Below are 19,225 nucleotides of genomic sequence, written 5' to 3'. Positions count from 1 at the left end.
CTTGCTATTTTCCTCCACCTAATGTGACAAGTTGAGTATGCAAGTTAAACAAACAACTGCAAGGGAAATAGGGGCCTAACTTTATATATCGGCGTGAGTGAGTGCGTCATTTCTTTCTTTCTCTGCTTCCCTAACCAACTGAACCAGCAGCAACATTTGCGCAAATCGAAATTGATTCTCTGCCACTAAACCTAAAATGGAAATCTTTCCGATTCCCGCCGAATCCTACACTCTCGGCTTCATCGGCGCCGGAAAAATGGCCGAGTCCATTGCCCGAGGCGCCGTCCGCTCCGGCGTCCTGCCGCCTTCTCGCATTCGGACCGCCGTCCACTTCAACCTCGCCCGCCGTGGCGCCTTCGAGTCCTTCGGCGTCACCGTTCTCCCTTCAAACGACGACGTATTCCTATTCTCTCTCTCTCTTTTTTTTTTCTCACTGAAACAAAAACAAACGCGACGCCGTTTTTACTTCCTTTTCCCTCGCTCTCGCAGGTCGTTCGCGAAAGCGACGTCGTCGTTTTGTCGGTCAAACCTCAATTAGGTTTTTTTTTTCGCGCCACTGTGTTCATTCATGTTCGACTTGTGTTTTCACTTACGTGCTGTGTTGTTGTTGCAGTGAAAGACGTGGTGTCGAAATTGACGCCGCTTTTGACGAAGAACAAGCTTTTGGTTTCGGTCGCTGCTGGTACCAAATTGAAAGATCTTCAGGTTAACGAATGTAGCATTTTTTTTCTTCCTTTTTGTTTGTGTATTTGTCCTTTTGGACTATAATTTGAGTAACAACATGTTGGTTTAGGTTGAAAATTTGTTTTCTAATTAAGTGTGTATCAGAATAAGCATAAACAAAACAGAAAATAATAAAAGAATTTAATATAAATTCACTTATAGGGAAAGAATTTTTACATTGATCTAAAGGCTAATCACCTGATGATGGGTGTAGCCCATTTGCCAACACACGCTGAACTTGTGGGGAGAACCTGGGGTCTATCCCCGCAAAATACACTCTTGGGAAGGGGTGAAAAGTTTTAAGTGTAACTAAATCCCGGACTAAGGATTAGTCCCATAGCCGGCTCAAAGAATTGCAGCTCATGGGGATACCTCGAGGTCCCACTAGGAAGCCAAAGGCCTTAATTACGGTAGTTGAAAAAAAAATCTAGTTACTAATCCTCTTGTATGGTACAATTATTGACTTTTTATAATAGCTAGTGATTTATGATTGATTGGCATTGTAAAGTGTTTTAGAGTCACTGTGCATCACAATTAAACTAAATAAATGAAGTTGTTTTCACTGTGTCCTGTATCATGTGTTAGATGGTGTTTTTCGTAGCAGTCCGAGGGGTTGGTTTACTTTTGGACATGCTTCATTTGCTCTGCTATTCTTTTTCGGGCACATTTGGCATGGTGCTAGAACTTTATTCAGAGATGTTTTTGCTGGTATCGACCCAGATTTAAACGCTCAAGTAGAATTTGGAGCATTCCAAAAACTTGGAGATTCTTGAAAGAAACAAAATAAAAATAAGATGATATTTTTGTGATCAAGAGTGAAATGAGAAAATGAAAACAATTTTTTTTCTCAAGTAGACTACTTTACATGGGCTGTGCAAGTAGCTTTTTGCTCTTTTTTAGCCTTGTAGACATAGTTAGGTTACATATTTTAATGGAAAATGGTTGTTTCATAAAATGTAGGAATGGGCTGGGAACGACAGATTTATAAGAGTGATGCCTAATACCCCAGCAGCTGTTGGCCAGGCAGCATCTGGTATTATATATAACTTCTTCTTTTTTTTTACTTTTTAAGAGCATATTGTGTTTAGTTCCTCAGTTACTTTCAATACACAGCAGAATGTGAGAATGGATGCTGCGTGAATTATTTGTTTAACTTGGTAGTTCCGTAATTGACTCTCTGAATTCAAAATTGTCAGTTATGTTTATGATGAATGAGGCTATTTTATATGATGGAAGTTGCACATGATTTGCTATAATAGTCTATGTTTTGTTCTTCATTATGAAGGGTGGGGTTGAAAGGCTCGCAAAAGTAGTCTCTGATATGTGTGCACTTGTTACAGTTTGATCTTGTAGTCTCAGCATTTCTTTTTTATTTTTGGTTTGGATACATGAATTGCATGGGTAAATAATCTCAATTATGAAGAAGGCCTTCTTTGATCTTTCCTAAATTACAATGTTAAGCATGCCTTCTCTAACATATTATGGTAATTGTGTACCTTGTATGTTATTCTACAAAACAATGGATACTCCTTATTGCATTTCTTTTCGTGTTAATTTGCATTGTTGTAAGATTACAGACTTGAATGAATAGATAACTAAAGTAAAACTTTGACAGTAATGAGCTTGGGGGGATCTGCAACGGAAGAAGATGGAAATATCATAGCCCAATTATTTGGGTCAATTGGCAAAATATGGAAAGCTGAGGAAAAGTATTTTGATGCAATAACTGGCCTGAGGTATGTAGATCTCATTTTCTAAAATCACAGAACAATATTTGGATATTATCTAAGAAATCACAAGAAATTTCACTTCATCTTTGATGAACATAAATTTTCTTGGGAGGTAAGTGATGATACCAGTAGAAGGGTAGAAGATAATTATAGGTCTGTTATTCCCATGCAACTTTTTACATTTGGGAGAACAAAGGAAGAGTGTCTGGGGTCTGAATATTCTATTGGGTGTTTAATGTTCTTTCTTTTTGGTTTTGTGTGTACATGAGAATTGAACTCAGAACTCAGGGTTCTACCCCTAATCCGTACCTCTCTCATTCTCCTTCATGCAATGCTTGTACTTCCATTCCCAATTAGCATTGTAAATTGATTCCACCTGTTCAAAGTGATTTGTGAGCATTGCCCCTATTTTTCAGATTTTGTCCTAGTGTAACTTCTGAGTTCTTCAACGGCTGTACATCATTCCTGAAAGCCTATATATCTCTATAACTTGTATTTCCTAAAACTTGATGTATTTACTAAAACTTATTTTACTTTTCCTAAATTGTTCAGTGGCAGTGGTCCTGCTTATGTTTATTTAGCAATAGAGGCTTTGGCTGATGGAGGAGTAGCAGCTGGTTTACCACGTGATCTTTCATTAAGTCTAGCTTCTCAAACTGTAAGTGAAATGAAATACTATCCCCATTTAATGAAGAAAATTCATTCTTTATTTCTCCGAATGTGTATAATTTATCTGATGTTTGCTTTTGCATTGTCGTATTCTGCCATTTTGTCATATATATATATATATATATTTAAGATGAATCAAGTATGTTGAAGTTAGTGAATTTTAAATTTTAGATTAGTAAAAAAAATCCAGTTTTCTATGGTATGGTATTTTTCCAGTTTGCCAGGATAAGAACTTCTGGCTTTATAACTAAGTTGAAGATTGTTTGAATTTCAGTGTTATTATTAGCTTTACTGTGTGTACAAGTCCAATAAACAGAATTTAGTCTAAACCATGTGTCCAACAATGAATACAAAATTTGGGTTCAAGTAATTTACCAAGTATCCCTCTATGTTGCAATGTTTAAACAGAGTGAGCAAATTAATCTACCATCCCCGGTTTATAGAAAAGTCAGCTACTACACTAGTGCATCCAAATTATGTTGACCAATCCTTATACTTGGTCGCAATTTTTTACTGGTTCTAGTTAACCAACACACAGTGCTTGCACATAGGCATATACTAGTATTACCTTACCTACATTTGAGAAATCCCGTTCTATAGTTGTTTGCTTGACTTGTGTATTTGTGTGTTTTGCAGGTATTAGGGGCAGCATCAATGGTCTCCCAGACTGGGAAGCACCCGGGACAGCTCAAAGATGACGTTACTTCTCCAGGTGGGACAACAATTACGGGCATTCATGAGTTAGAAAATGGTGGGTTCCGTGGAACACTGATGAATGCTGTTGTTGCTGCTGCTAAGCGCAGCCGAGAGCTTTCCTGAATCAAGAGATTAGGATTCTACTTTTTTTTTAGACCAAAATCTGATTTCGGTCGAATTTTCAGTCACTATTATGAGAACTTGGGGCTCTTCTTTGAGAGGAGTAAACAAGAATGTTTGGCCATAACAGTCTTTTCGAGCTAGCATCATGAATGCATCCGAGTCTATATGAGAACTTGAAGTTTCCTTGCAAAAGAAGAGTACTAGCAGTAAAAATAAAATAAAACCACTAGGCCACTAAGCTGCATTCGAGTCTATATGCATTGTTTCTATTTCTTATCTTTCCTAATTTCTTTTGTTTACATGCCGAGCATGATATTGTTGAAAGGTCATAAAGATGCCGCTTTCAAATCAGACGTCAAACTATGCAACAACAGTCACAATATGACTTTATTTTATGTAGAATATAATTTAGGTTATGTTTAGTGAAACTATTGCAAATATGTAAATTTATATGTCCTAAAAATGAATAAAATATTTTATTAGACCAACATTGAAAAGGGGTAAAATTACAATGGTTAAAATTAAACGATAAATTTACATGAATAAAAAAAAATATTTACTGAATTAAAAAAATATTTAAGTAAAAAAATTAAAATGATAATTAGCCAAAAAAAATGTGTCTAAAAAATTAAGAATAAACTATCAATTTAGTTCCTCTCTCTTAAGTAGTCCTTAATGTAATGAATTTATATAATATGTTTATGTGATATATATATATATATATATATATATATATATATATATATATATATATTAATTAGAAAGAAAAAAATATTTCTAGATAATTAAAGTTTTAAGATTTTTGCATAGCTCTTCATTTTATTAAAGATTAAATAATTTATAACAAAATAAAATAAATAGTTTAAATAGTGTAATAATTAAAAATAATGCATTATATAGGACAATTTTTATTAATAGAGTAAGTAAAGATCTTTATTAAATTGAGGGTAAAAAACCTATAAGTTATAAGGTCAAATATTATTTCAAATGGTATAATTTTTTTTTATAAGGTAATAAACTAAATTCATTTATTAAACACTTTTATTTTGGCCAAACAACTTTATAAACTAATCAAAATAAGTTATAAAATAGCTTAAAAACATGTTAAACTCGACTTTAGTAAAGTTATTCATAAAAGATAATTTTTCTCAAACTAACACTAGAATGAAATTTGCTTTTTGTGATCATATTACTGACCACATGCGCAGGACTAGAATTAGAATAGCTGAAGCACATAATATAGTTAAGAATTGTATGATTCACTGCTAACATGTTGCTAGTTGAGTTCACTAACAAAATCTGCTGCTCAGATTGTAATTGCTAATAAAGAATGATAGTTTCTTGGAAAACAGACAAGATTGAAGACCATTGTTCCACCCATTAGCTACAAAGGTCAAAAATGGTGTCCACATCCTGATGTGGAAGCTTAAATTTCTAGAGTGAGGTGTATACCACTATTTCTTTCGCAATGGAGATATAAAATTAATTGGATGATTAAGAAAAAAGAAAAGAGGGAGAAGGTCAGGAGTTCAATCTCTCTTGCTGACAAAAAGCTAACCACAATTAACATTTACCGATAAAAATTAAAAAAAAAAAACTATTTCCACGCAACATTATACTCAGTAGTCAAGCAGAATAGGCTAATTTGAGAGAAAGGCCATGAATTAGCAGGATCAACATTTGAAAACATGGATCATATAGGTTCATCAAAATGAATAACAGTAATCACATTTGATCACAGTTATAGTTTATTTAGAAATGAATCAATACTTGGTCATGCTGAAGTGAAGAAATCAAGAAACCTTATCATCCAGTGAATAGTATATTTCGCCCAAGCATTCTATAAATGCAGAAGAGTGAAATTCCTTAACAAGATAAGCATTAACCAACAATGACCCGCCAGTTTTTTTCCTCTTATCCATTGCAAATGCAAACAACGATAGGCTTAAAATAGAGTAAGTTTGGGAACTTTTTCTCCAAAGTGAATTACGGTGAGCAAAGAGTAAATAAATATACACAATTATACATTATCAGAAATCTATAAGATGAGTAGGAAACTACATGTTGAAGCACAAACCATATGTAGCATACACAACAGAATAGAAGGAAGTCGTCTTATTCTGTATCTTTTACCAAGTTGTTGATCATGTTTACCAAAGGAAGAGTTCCCTTTGCCATAATCTCTATCCTAGATGTATTAGAAGCATAAGAAAATAGAGAGAGTCCAAAAAATATGAGCTCGGGAAGAAACAGTCTTGATGATAAGAATCCATGCCAGTAATGAGGTTCCAGATCAAAAAATGCATCAAAAAATCTCCTTGTACCTGGTAAGTCCAGCTTGAGTAAGATGTCCATACCAAAACAGAAGAACTCCCTTTGTCGCCTCCTTTGGATAGGCCACAAATCTTTCCACACTTGTGCAGATGTTTCGCCTCCTGAAAAACCTCTATCAGAACCAAGGCACTGAACAATAGAATTAGCAACAATAGGAGCTGCAGCCAGGGTCCTTGCTACCATATACCCTGTCGAAGGATGCACCATTCCTGCGGTACCGCCAATGCCTACAACTCTTTGGGGAAGTACTGGGAGGGGGCCACCCATGGGAATGACACACTGCTCATCTTCTTCGATGCTTTTCACTCTAATACCCAAGTGTTTCAACCTTGCAACCATTCTTTCTTGTATATCATCCATTCGTAACCCAGGGCGTGCCACAAGAGAAGTTTCTTCAAGAAATATCTTGGTGGATGAAAAGGGCATGGCATACAAAAAGGTGGGTATCCTACAATTTCTCTGCTTCAGCTCCATGTCATTGTTCAGATGAGAATCTCTCCAATCCATGAAAAGCATTTTATCTACATCAAACGGGTGTTCATCAACCTCGGCCAAAATCCCATAAGCAACCTGGTACCCCGGATTATACAGTTTATCATACTGAACAAGGCATCTTGAAAAGCCAGTTGCATCAAGAACCACAGTGGCCTGAATAGTGACACCATCATTACAAATCAGCAAAGATTTGGTCTCCTCGTGAATAACCTTGATAACTTTTGCTTGGTGAAACTTGACGCCATTTGATATGCATTTCTGCAGCATCTTGGACTTCAGCAGCTTCCTGTTGACCCTACCATAAGGCCTGTCTAGATCCTTCTTTGTTTTGTCGTCAATGAAGACGACCGCGCCGGACCAAGTAGTGTCAAGGCAATCAAGCAAATCCATGGCCTCAAACTCATCCACCCAAACCCCATAATTATTGGGCCAAATCAGCCTGGGGTTTGGATCAATGGCACAAACTGAAAGCCCTGCCTCAGAAACCTGCTGTGCAACAGCAAGCCCTGCAGGACCTCCTCCCACAACAGCAAGGTCCACTACAGCACCCTTTGAAGAATCATACAAAGGAAGTTCAAAATCCAGATTCTCCTTCTTGAATTCAGGAACAAGCTCCAAAAGGGCACTGCTACTAGCCCTCAAATTACCACATTTACCCCACCTCACAATTGGTTTCTTGGAACCAAACCTAAAATCCTGATTTTGTACCCTAGAGGAACATGAATTGCTAAATTTTTCAGAGTAACCGTGAAGGGGGTGCAAAAACTCAAGCTTGTTAGGTGTTTTGAGCAAAGTATCCATAGGTATCATACAAATCTCTCAAAGTACTCAATGAATCTCCAAACAAATACTCAAAACACCATCTGGGTCACACTAATTAACATACAACTTTGCACAGTGAATTCACAAAAAATGGAATTGCAATAATAATTACAAGAACCAGCAATTGTTATTCATGCTTACCGTGGAGAAAAGGAAAAGCATTGCAAGAATTCACATGCAGAAGCTAAGGACAATGGTTTTGCCGCTCTAGTAATGGTAAAGCTCGTGTGGCCACAAGACACTCCTCGTCAGCGACAATTCCAAGTGGGTCCTTTTTTCTTATAATGGAAATGAAAATGGAAATTGGGAAATTGGTGGTTTGTATGCTGGACTTGGATTATCCAGTGGCCACCATACGGTCCATACCCTACAGCTACAGATGCCAAATGCCAATTGGTTCAACCATCAATGTCGTCATTATACAGTTTGCACTTTTCTGAAGACTCTACCTTTTTTTTCTCTTGATTTTATGATGATTTTTATCTCATGAGTGAGGAGTTATAATTGTATGACAATAACTGAAATTAGATGAGATTAGTCAAAGTTTATGTAAAAAATAAAGGGTCAAATATATATGTGGAATTTTTCCAAATTTTTATTTTTAATCTAAAAAAAAATGATTGATCTTAATTTTAATGTTTTCATCCGTTAATATTTTTAGTCATTGTGATTAAATATTATCATTAGATATTGATGTGATGTTAATTTTATTATTATTAATTTTTTTATGAATTTCTACCCGTGCAAAAACATTTCCACACTCAGTGGAATCTAGCGATTTTGGTTTGTATTCAGACTCATTTAGCAAATAATTTCTCTTCCCCATTATAAGTATTGTTTTGAAGATAACAAACGGGTTTAATTCACATTTCATCGCATCCGCAATTAAGAATCCCTCTTAACATTTTCCTCTTACATAGACGTGAATTTTCTGATAATAAAATCAAGACCATGTACTTATGCTTTATTATGAGTAAGAATGCAAAAGCTTCTCTCTCACGTGTAAAAGCGTCTAAGTCCTAACAAGAAATTAAAAAGAGGGACAGAAAATCTGTTAAAATAGTGACACAAAAAGAGATTATATATATATATATAAAAGGTTAATTAAGTTTTTGTCCTTAAATTTTTATTTGACTTATTCAAGGTTTCTTGATTTTTTTTATTAAATTTTTTAATCCTTCAACTTTTAAAAAATTCAATTTTTAGTCATTAAAATCTCATTAAATAAATAAAAACAATTTGTTCAAATACTAAAAATTAAAATTTCTAAAGATTTAAAAACTTTAGTCAATCAAACAAAATTTTAGGAGACCGTGATGAGATAAAGTTAAAAAACTTAACCAATCAAATAAAATTTTAAAAACTAAAAACTGAATTTGGAAAAAGTTTAGACACGCGCTGGAGGAAAGAGGATGACAAACAGTTTTGAGTAATATTGATTGACGTTGTGCCATGAACATGTCTAATTTCACGTCTTGTCCCACAAGATTCACGTCTAATTCGCATGCTAAAGGAGAAGCTATCCTCTGTAATTTCAGATTATCACGTTTTTAGAAGTTGGACACCGATCCAAACACACTAGAATTACGGGCATAACCAGGTCATGCTCCTTAATATCAATGCTCGATACTAGAAACCTCTCTAGATAAAATAGAATTTGGATTGTGTCAAATGCTCGAATCCCTGCCAATAGTCCACAAATCTGAGACAAGTTGTGGAAAAACGCCAACCAAAGATCGAGACTTTCCGCAAAATTCAATTCTCCTATACGTGGGTTTTGTGTTTTGAGTTGTGTCGTCTTTGTTTCTTTGAATTTGCAAGTTTCTTGTGAAGTCTTGAACGCCGTCGACGATGATTTTCAATTTGAGGAAGGTCGCCACCTTCGACGGCTGTGGGAGGTTGTCTGTCATTGTGTTGTCTTTACCTCTCTCACGAACGTGAATTAATTTTGAATTTGGATATGTTATTATAAATTTTGGGGGTTTTGAAATAGCCAGAAAATGGTTTTACCTATATATTGCGCACTATTTTGAAACATTTTTTTTTTATAATTTATAATCTTCAGAAAATTTTCGGTTTCCCACTAATAAGGAGCTAAGAATGCTTGTTTTAAATGTTTGGTTTATCATATAAATGAAATGAAAATATTTTTAAAATCTAAAATACAGTATAATTTATATATTAAAAATATTTATTATGATTTTTAATTATAATATAATTTATATATTTAAACATATTTATTTATTATAAATTTTAGTTATAAAAATATTTATTTATTCATTATAATACAGAGCATAAAATACTAATTAATAATATTTGTGCGAAAAATCTCAATCTGTTATTATGTCAGAGAGGAACTGACTCTAATGTTCAAGGGCCTATAATATTTTGATATCGATAATTCTAATTAAAAAGAAAATCTTCATCGAATCATACAAAATGAAATATCATAGTAGAAGCATATAAGGGTAACCTTTCTGCCATCGGCCATTACCCAATTTAAAGGGCATCAAAGTGTAAAGGGAGTTGCTATTGATATAATCCATGTGGGTTCTTTTTTGTTATATCCTGAAATTATTTCTTGAATAGAAATACAAGATAACTGTATTTTCATTTTTTATATGAGGGATGAAAAAATAAATAATAATGACAATACGATTATGTTGTACAAATAGAATTGTGTTTTTATTGTCATTTTTTTCATCCCATACAAGCAATGAAAACACGATTCTGTTTTAGACTTGGATACTTATGAAACATAATCATGTTTCCATTGATTAATTTTTTGCTAACTAGTTGTACAACAAAAACACATTTTCATTGTGTAGTTACACAACGAAAACATATTTTCATTGTTTGAATTTGTCCCCCCCCCCCATTTGTTCAACGGACCATATTTTCATTGTGTAGTTATATAACGGAAATGTGTTTTTGTTGTGGGAATTTGACAATCATCCCAAAATTTTTATCAACCTGAATTACAACACAATATGCATGACTAACAATTAAAAAACTTTGCAGTCAACATTAAACGACTAAAAACATTAGCTAGAGTTATGTCAAGTGTCAAATGAATACACATAATAATATTTAATATAAGATAAGTTAACTAAAACTAATCCTTAGTGATGTTTAGTACATACTGAGATCATATAATTGGATGAAGCATCAATAAGTTGAATTCTTGTATGCATTGCATATACAATTTCTTCTATGAACGAGTTTCACGTGAACAATGTGTACTCCATTGTAGTGCAATAAAAGGTAGGAGACACATATCCTTTAAATACAATTATATTATCACAAAAAATGGTATAGTTGAGTTAGTGAATAAATCAATTAATGTTTACGATACTAAAAAGTCTCTTAAGTAGATTATGTATGCTTGCACAAAGTGATTTTCATTAACAAATTTAATTGCAATAAGGCGTTGATGTGCCACATATGATGCCAAACTTCTCAAAAAGAATGTTCAACTTCGCAACATAGATAAGGAAACTAATACAATATTATACTGACTAGCAATAACATAACTCATGTAAAAAATGGTCATCCACTTGTCAATGGATGTTGTTAGGCTAAGCTAGACATACAAAGAATCTAATAATTTAATCAGTCAGTCCTGTGTGTCAAACAACTCAACATATAGAGAATGTCATGTTTGAAGTTCTCGAATCAAGTTTTTGACAAACTAAAGCCCATGATTCCTTACCTTAACCTAGTCAAGCTGCAATTGGCAAAGTAGAGTTTTTTCTTCACTGCTTGAATAACCAACATACACATGACCCAACAATGCTTCAGTGACTTTGTGGTTATAAAAACCACAAACTACATAAAGTTTTCAACCTACCTTTGAAAAACTTCGCTTTCAATTTAAACGAACACCCACATTTTCTGGTTCTAGTGCTTTTGCAAACTAACTTATCTCCGTATTACTTGAACTTTCCTCCATTTTCACAACCTAATATAGCATATTTTCCTTCCATTTTTGACTCATGAATGACAATAACAAATCCAAGACTCCATCCCATATCTTGAACCCAAGTCAGCAAATTATCTCGCACCGCAAAAACCTAAAAACAAAATTCTTTCATTCACTAACAAAACATACCTCATAAAAACAAACAAATATAAAATCAATCATCAACTAATCAACATACCTCATTAGTCATGAAATGATCAGAAAAGTCAGGATAATTAGATTGGGAGGGTCAATGTCCAAACCATTGTTAGGATCATCATCCTAATTTTCCAAACCATTATCACCTGTATGTTTTACATCTGCTTGATTAGGATGGTAAAAATCATTTTGGTTCTCATCAATCATGTTTTCCTAAGCATGTGGCACTGTAACTTCTTCAAAAATAATGGAATTCCAATCCATGTATACCCTACAAATTTCAGCAAAAAATAAATAAAATTTTGCAAGGAAAATTCAGAAACATGGCAAAAAAATCAATTTCAACAACAACAAAAATCCACAATTGAATCATGGTTTCATTGTTGTTTGGGTTTCAACACACAACATAATCATGATTTCATTATTGATTGGGTTTCGACACATAACAGAATCATGATTTCGTTGTCTGCTAAAACTCAGACAACAACAAAATCATGATTACTTAATTTATTGTAAAAACATATTTCTCATAAAAACAAATCTAATATCTATTTATATCTTTAACTTAGTAAATTAGATTTAAATAAGCTAATAGTTCTAAATTTTGTGAGAGACAATAAACTAAGCGTATATTCAAAATGATGTTACATTAAAAAAGCAAATTAATTATAGGGTAAATACCCATTTTGGTTCCTAAAAGTGTGAGACGGCGATAAATTGATTCATGAAAGATGGAAAATTCAAATTTAATCCCCAATGTGCAAAAAGTGCACCAAATTAGTCTTGCAGACAATTTTATGACAAATTGATCTATAAAATTTACAACTTAAAGTTAAATTAATCTTCAAAAAATATAATTTATTGTCAAATTGGTTCTTGAATATTATAATTTAAGGACAAAGTGGTCTTATAAATTCAACCAAAGGACCAATCTATCACATTTTTTGCATATTTGAAGATTAATTTTTGAATTTTTTTTATCTTTCAGAGACTAATTTGTCACTGCCTCACACAGGGACAAAAATGAATATTTAACCTCAAGTGAATTTGTAAGTTTATTTTAAAAAAGGCTAAAATATGTTGTTTGTTCATGTAAAATTCCCAAAGTTTGGATTTAGTCCCTACAAAATTTTTCATCTATTTTTTGTCCTTAAAAATTTAAATTGTCACTTTTTGGACAAGAGCAAGATTCAGTTGTATCCAAACCCATAAATTTTAATTTAAATTATAAAACACGATTTATAAGGATTAAAAACCATCACAAATGTAGAAAAACTGCCACAAATGCAATTAAACACACTTTTATTAAACTATGAACAATATAAAAAAAAAACATAGTCCAAATTCGATCTCCAAGGCGTGGGCCTCCATCTCGTGTGGTGTATTCATGTACCTAGAGTGCTTTAGCAAGCACCAAAGCATCGCAGCCTCGATGTCCATCTCCTTCGTCCAATCTGGCATCCAAATCAAGTAAATAGAAGCTGCCAACAACAACAAAACTCAACTGTCAGCATGTCTTTCATCCATCTCTTTCCTTAGATAGTACAACCACATTGTCGTCACCTTGATTGTTCACCCACTACTACATCTATGGCAGGAATAGTCCTTTTCCTGACGAAGATTCCAATTAAACCACAGGGTGTGGGGGTGGCAATGAAGAAAACGTCGATGGGTGGGAGCATTGACCCAAGAATCATTTTCTCCACATGAATCTGGTTCTTGAATGGGTGAGGGCGTGGATCATGAATTTTCCCTTTTCTTTGAAGCATGGGTGCGGACCCAATAGAACCCTTTGCTGCATCAGGTGGCACCATTAACATCATGGGGTGAAAGTAAAAGAGTTTGCAGGCGGCAACGAGGCTGCTAACAATGATTTTGGTGTTGAAGTATAAGTTGTGGCCGCTAAAGCTAGAGAATCATCGATGAGAATCATGACATTGTTTTGATTGAATTTGTTATGATGTTGAAGAATTGCTTTTGCATTTTAATAGAATTTTGGGTCCAAGGTTTAGTGGTTAGATTGTGTGGGTTCAATTTCTAACACTTTTTAATCGTTAAGAAAAAAAACACCACAAATCTAATCGAATCTTGCTTTGCTCCAAAAAGAAGTTCATCATCATTTTATAAGTTCGAAAAATAGATAAAAAATTTCGAAATGTCTAAATCTAAACTTTGATAATTTTAAAGGGACGAAAAACATATTTTAACCCTTAAAAATTACTACAATTTTAAATTAAGTTACACTTCTAAAAAAATTGAATTAGGTGAATTGACCAAACTTAGGTATTAAATTTTAAAATAAATTAATTTGGAATCTTACAAAGTCTAATATAATTCAACTCATTTTCTTTGCTGCCTTAGCTTATTTAATAATAATTTTGTTGATCAAATCAAAGTTTCACTATAATAAAAACTTTTAAATAAATTTAAAAAATGTCCTTTTGGTAGGAATTTTAAAAGCCGAATAAAGGTCCTATTTTCAATAAAAACTAAATTTGTTGTACAGTGAAAATCAAATAACCTACCACATTAGAATAAAAAATAGAAAAATATATATCATATTAATAACTATCCCTAAGTCCATGGACAGATTCAGATCTCTCGAGGAAGGGGGCTTGAATTTTTTTTCTTCTTTTCAAATTATTTAAATGTATAGATTTTAATAATTAATTAATTAATAAATAATAGATTCCACAAATAATTTTTCTATTTTACACAAAATTAAAATTAAGTTTTATTTAAAATGTTAAAAATGAAAAAAAATGTAAAAAGAAATTTCATCAATTGATCAGTCAACCAGTATCGTGGGCGGGCTCAACCATTTCTCTATTCATATTCCATAACAAAGTTATCTATGGGATTCAAGAGCACATAATAGTTGCAAAGTTTACTATGTGATCAAGCAATAAATCAATTACTTTCAACACAAAAAATTAAGAATTTAATGGTGACATTGTAAAAAAATTTATGTTGTCATTCAATCACAAATCCCAATTGGTACGATTTTTAAGATAGTTTTTTTAAAAACCAACAAAACTTATCATAAGTTATAGTTTATGATTGAATGATAGTTGTTTTACCCTAGTCCTTTTTCTCAAAATTTAAAATAAAGCATATTTTTGTATTAGCAAAAAAATAATTTCATTGAGGATTTAGATGAAGGGTACAAGTGGTACCCTCTCTTACGAACTTACAAAAATCATCTATAGTTGCTAAATCATGTAAGTCAAATGATTTCCACCAAACCTATATAAAAGTTGTAAACATATATGCTGCCAATACTAGTGTGGATGCAGCCCCATAATAGACCTATAGAAGACAAAAGGAATTCCCACTGAGACTATTTGACTATCTACTCCCCACACATACGCATGGTATGTATGTATACATAAGATGTTGAGGGAGGGGGGCTAAGGCCTCTGCTCGCCCTCCAATTCATTTGTCCTTGCATAAATGAACAATAGAGATCATAGCATATATCTAAACAACATGTTGACAGAGCATGTATATGTATCAAGATATCATGCATCAGAGTAATTTAGAGAAATATAAGCAATCCATATTATGTCATAATTGTCAAAAGCAAGAAAATAAACTGAAAAATAGGCAAAAACTAAAAGAACTAAAAGATAGACAAAAACAAATAAGTTGTTCAAGATTGAGGAGGTGGTTAAGGTGGATGACATCATAGGGACAACTTGTTGATTTTGGTTTGGTTATGTAGAACAAACAAGTAATGAATCACACATAAGTTGGTGAAGGTGAAGGTGCAAAAGTGGATGAAGGAGTTGGTGGAGGATCTTCAACAACCTTGTAGATCATTTTTGAAACATTTGGTCCTTTAAAACATTAAGAGGTGAAACACTTTTTCTCCTTGAGCTTTTTTTTATTTTTCATTTGGTCTTCCCCATCATCAAGGGCTTCATCAGGCTCAATGTCGATTAGTTCACCAATACGTTGAAGAGTCTTCTCAACAAGCACATCAATCTCTTGCTGCTTAATATCCTCATAGTCCTTATCACCCAACCTCCAAAGTTTTTTTTCTACATTGTCATACACCTTTTGTACAATAAATCCTGGATGATCCTTACGTTTTGGAAGTTGCTTGTTTTGGGGAACAAAATGCACCACACACTTATGCATAACAGCCTCAGCATGAACATCATCACAGTGAAAACTATAAAACAACTCCCTTGAATCACACGATTTCCAATTTCCACCACCTTTTTTCTCAGCTTCTTCGGGACGATAAAACCATTGTCCCGTCACTACCACATTGCCATTATTTCCCTGTGTAATGTCCTGACAACAAGAAAACGTAAAATAATAATAATAATAACCAACTCCCTTAAAAGGGAAAAAAAACCATTCATAAGATCAATATAGCACAAACAAGTATTGATAAAGGGAATAGTAATTATCTATTCGGCAAGAATCAATCGAATTGATTAAACTCTTTTTTTTAATCTAAAATCACAATCAATATGAATTGAAAAGGGGATATAAGTGAGAGTACCTTAATAATTCCAGCATATGGCTTTTGGCCCTTTTCCTCGGGTTTGAAAAGAACATGATCCCCCTTCAGAAACAAAATTAAAATTGGAACGAGTTTGCAATCTTAAAATCCCTAAATTGTGAAGAATTAATGAGAAAAAGGAATTTACAATAGTATATTGGATGCCATTGAATTCAAAGGAGTCATAGTGCCACTTCTTGCTTTTCCCTTTTCTAGAATACTTAAGAGGCTCGCCAATAGGCTTAGCGTCCTCCACAGGACGAGGCAGTTTCAATACCTCTTCTTTTTCTTGTTCGTCTTCATCGTCGCTTGTTGTCACTTGAGTACGACGTCGATGATTCTCCATTTCTAATTGTTTTTTGTTACAATCACTACCTCAACTCCTCTATTGCAACACAATGTAACTTAAAACTCACTCCCTCACTAGTCAAGGCGAGTCACATATATACACGTACACAATGTATATAAAACCCATGTCACTCATCTTACCCAACCCACGGGTAAAATACTAACTTTACCTAAGATTATTTTCTTTAAAAGAATAAATTGATTTATATATGCATTTAATTTTTACTATAAATAAGATGCAGTTTAAGGTTATTTTAAAAACAAAACTATGAACTAGTGCAAAACATGAGAATTTACTGTGAACGGTACAAAACATGAGAATTTAATTTTAGAAAAATAATTAAATTTAGATACTATATTAAATGTCAACAGTAAGGGTTAATACAAATTTAAAAATAAATCATTTTTAACATATCAAATGTCAATGGTAAGAATCAATACAATTTGAAATATATAATTGAACGAAATAATAAATGTGATGATACTATTTATATATGAAATTTTATATACTTTATAAATTTATAGATTTACAACCAAATAATAATTATTTGCTACAATTTTAAATAATGTTATATACAATAAATTATTAATTAATACTTAATATGTAAGATTATGTAAATGTGATTTATGAGAACTTAAAATTTAGAGTAAATTATATAAATTCTCCTTGAGATTTGTACTTATTACACTTAATATTCCTTCATTCTAGAGCATTACTTTAACCCCTTATCCTAAATGGTGTTAGCTTCCACTGGGTTATCTAAAAAGAAAGAAAAAAAAAAAACCAATGAAAATAACCCAAACTTGCTCCATTCATTTAAATAAGATGCATATTATTTATCATTGTACCATTAGTGTTATTTAAATCATATCTTAAATATTTTCATCTTATATTTATTACTCTTTAAATCCTAATTTTAAACTATCTTCAGATATATTTCTTATATAATACTGCATTTTTATCATTATTATATAATATTTTGTATTTTTCTTTATGTGACACGTTTCAAGGTACATTCATCATTAACTTCATATATTATACACCTTAATTACAAAATAAAGCTTTTGACAATGGTTTATTTCCTTTAAGTGTGTTCATTCATTTTCTAATCTAAGCCTACGTCAACCATTTAGTGTCACATGCACATACCTTTAAACACATTGTCACATGAAGAAAAAAATGCAAAATATTGTAAAATAATAATGAAAACACAGTATTATATAATGAATATATGGTGAATATAATTTAAAATTAGGGTTTAAGAATAATAAAGAAAAGATGAAAACAAATTTTAGATAAGATTTAAAGAACACGAATGATAGGATGAAAATAAGACTAACAAACATGAGCATAAGATAAGTGTTTATCATTTTTTTATTTATTGTCAACCATTTTAATTCTTAAATGATATTTTATTAAAAATATATACCTATTCCAGAAGTATATCTTCGAAACTATGAATTATAGTTCCAAAGATACATTTTTGAAAGCAAAAGGGATGTACTTCTTTAAGAAAAAAAATATAATGGATAATTGAGAGGTAGAAAAAGGGGATATGGGTGTACTTTAAAAAAATGGCAATGTAAATAGCAAGAGTCTTAAATTTTTGTTAGTTGATTTGGGTGACTGAATTGATTGGATTAATTTTAGTTTAGTAAAATCAATTAAAATTAAATTGGGTGACGAATTTTGAGTTTTGGACTCGACCAACACTTAATCCAACTCGTAGATAATTAAATTACTAATATAAAAACATTAAATTAAGTAAAACTCATACTTAAATAATATATTATTTATTTTAAAATAATACATTATTTTGGAGTTTATTTTAAGATAATGCATTATTTTATTAATGATACTACAGACATATATTTATGGGTTTTTTTTTATTTTATCATATGAACAGTAAAACATTTTATGAAAACTATTTTTTAAAATATCCTTACTATTATATTAAAAAATGTTTTTACTATTATTTTTGAGCTTAAAGATTTTTTTTCAAAGTTTTACCAAGATTTAAAGATGTGAAAGTTTTTTAATAACCTGATAGTTAATCCAATCTAATTAAATTGAATTGACAAAATAAAAAAATTAAACTCAATTTAATCCAATTTAATTAAATTTAATTAAATTAAGTTAAAAAAATAGATAAAACTAAACCCAATTTAGATCAGTTACATCCGTACTCAAAAAAAAAAAATCATGCCATTACGTTCCATTTTATCATTATGAATTCCTTATAATCAATTCAATCAAAGGTTCAATTGTCAAGGAGAAATAAAAAAGGAAAAAGAAAAATCAACGAAACCGCTAAACTGCTCATAGAGACAAGCCAAATTTGCGAAAAAGAAAAAATATCTCGATATCATACAAGAGAACAACAAAAGTCCAAGAGAGCATCAAACACGGTAAAAACAAATTTGCTTGAAAGTGTAATTAACGAGAAAACATAAAGCCTACATGCATCATGCAAAAACAAATACCATTCAATTTAACCTATTCTAGAAATCTCCCTGCTTATAAAAAGAATGGGATTGTTAAATTAACAATTTGATTGTTTTGCTCTCAGCAATTTCTTTTAGAGTGCGTTTGGATATAAAATTTTAATTGAGGAAAGTAATTTATTAAATAATTTGAATTTCTGTCAT

General features: G+C 32.0%; 3 protein-coding genes across 3 annotated transcripts; 1 reads left to right on the top strand and 2 right to left on the bottom strand.

The window, feature by feature from the left end:
• Positions 1-4,195, top strand: LOC114400782 (pyrroline-5-carboxylate reductase). Its single transcript, XM_028363417.1, has 7 exons — positions 1-397; positions 490-538; positions 614-705; positions 1,684-1,756; positions 2,339-2,459; positions 3,006-3,111; positions 3,759-4,195. Exons 1-7 carry the CDS (start codon positions 197-199, stop codon positions 3,939-3,941), a joined length of 825 nt encoding a protein of 274 aa, XP_028219218.1. The 5' UTR covers positions 1-196; the 3' UTR covers positions 3,942-4,195.
• A 1,688-nt stretch (positions 4,196-5,883) lies between these two features.
• On the bottom strand, positions 5,884-7,916 carry LOC114400340 (lycopene beta cyclase, chloroplastic-like). Its single transcript, XM_028362776.1, has one exon. The coding sequence runs from the start codon at positions 7,578-7,580 to the stop codon at positions 6,057-6,059; it is 1,524 nt and encodes a 507-aa protein (XP_028218577.1). The 5' UTR covers positions 7,581-7,916; the 3' UTR covers positions 5,884-6,056.
• Positions 7,917-15,344: 7,428 nt separating this feature from the next.
• Positions 15,345-16,582, bottom strand: LOC114399109 (protein polybromo-1-like). Its single transcript, XM_028361215.1, has 3 exons — positions 16,377-16,582; positions 16,229-16,291; positions 15,345-16,014 (listed from the first exon to the last, which is right to left on the bottom strand). Exons 1-3 carry the CDS (start codon positions 16,572-16,574, stop codon positions 15,562-15,564), a joined length of 714 nt encoding a protein of 237 aa, XP_028217016.1. The 5' UTR covers positions 16,575-16,582; the 3' UTR covers positions 15,345-15,561.
• Between the last annotated feature and the right edge of the window lie 2,643 nt (positions 16,583-19,225).

This window comes from Glycine soja, chromosome 19 (genome assembly GCF_004193775.1).
Source record: "Glycine soja cultivar W05 chromosome 19, ASM419377v2, whole genome shotgun sequence".
In the NCBI taxonomy this organism is placed as follows: domain Eukaryota; kingdom Viridiplantae; phylum Streptophyta; class Magnoliopsida; order Fabales; family Fabaceae; genus Glycine; species Glycine soja.
This window is presented reverse-complemented; position numbering and strand designations above follow the sequence as displayed.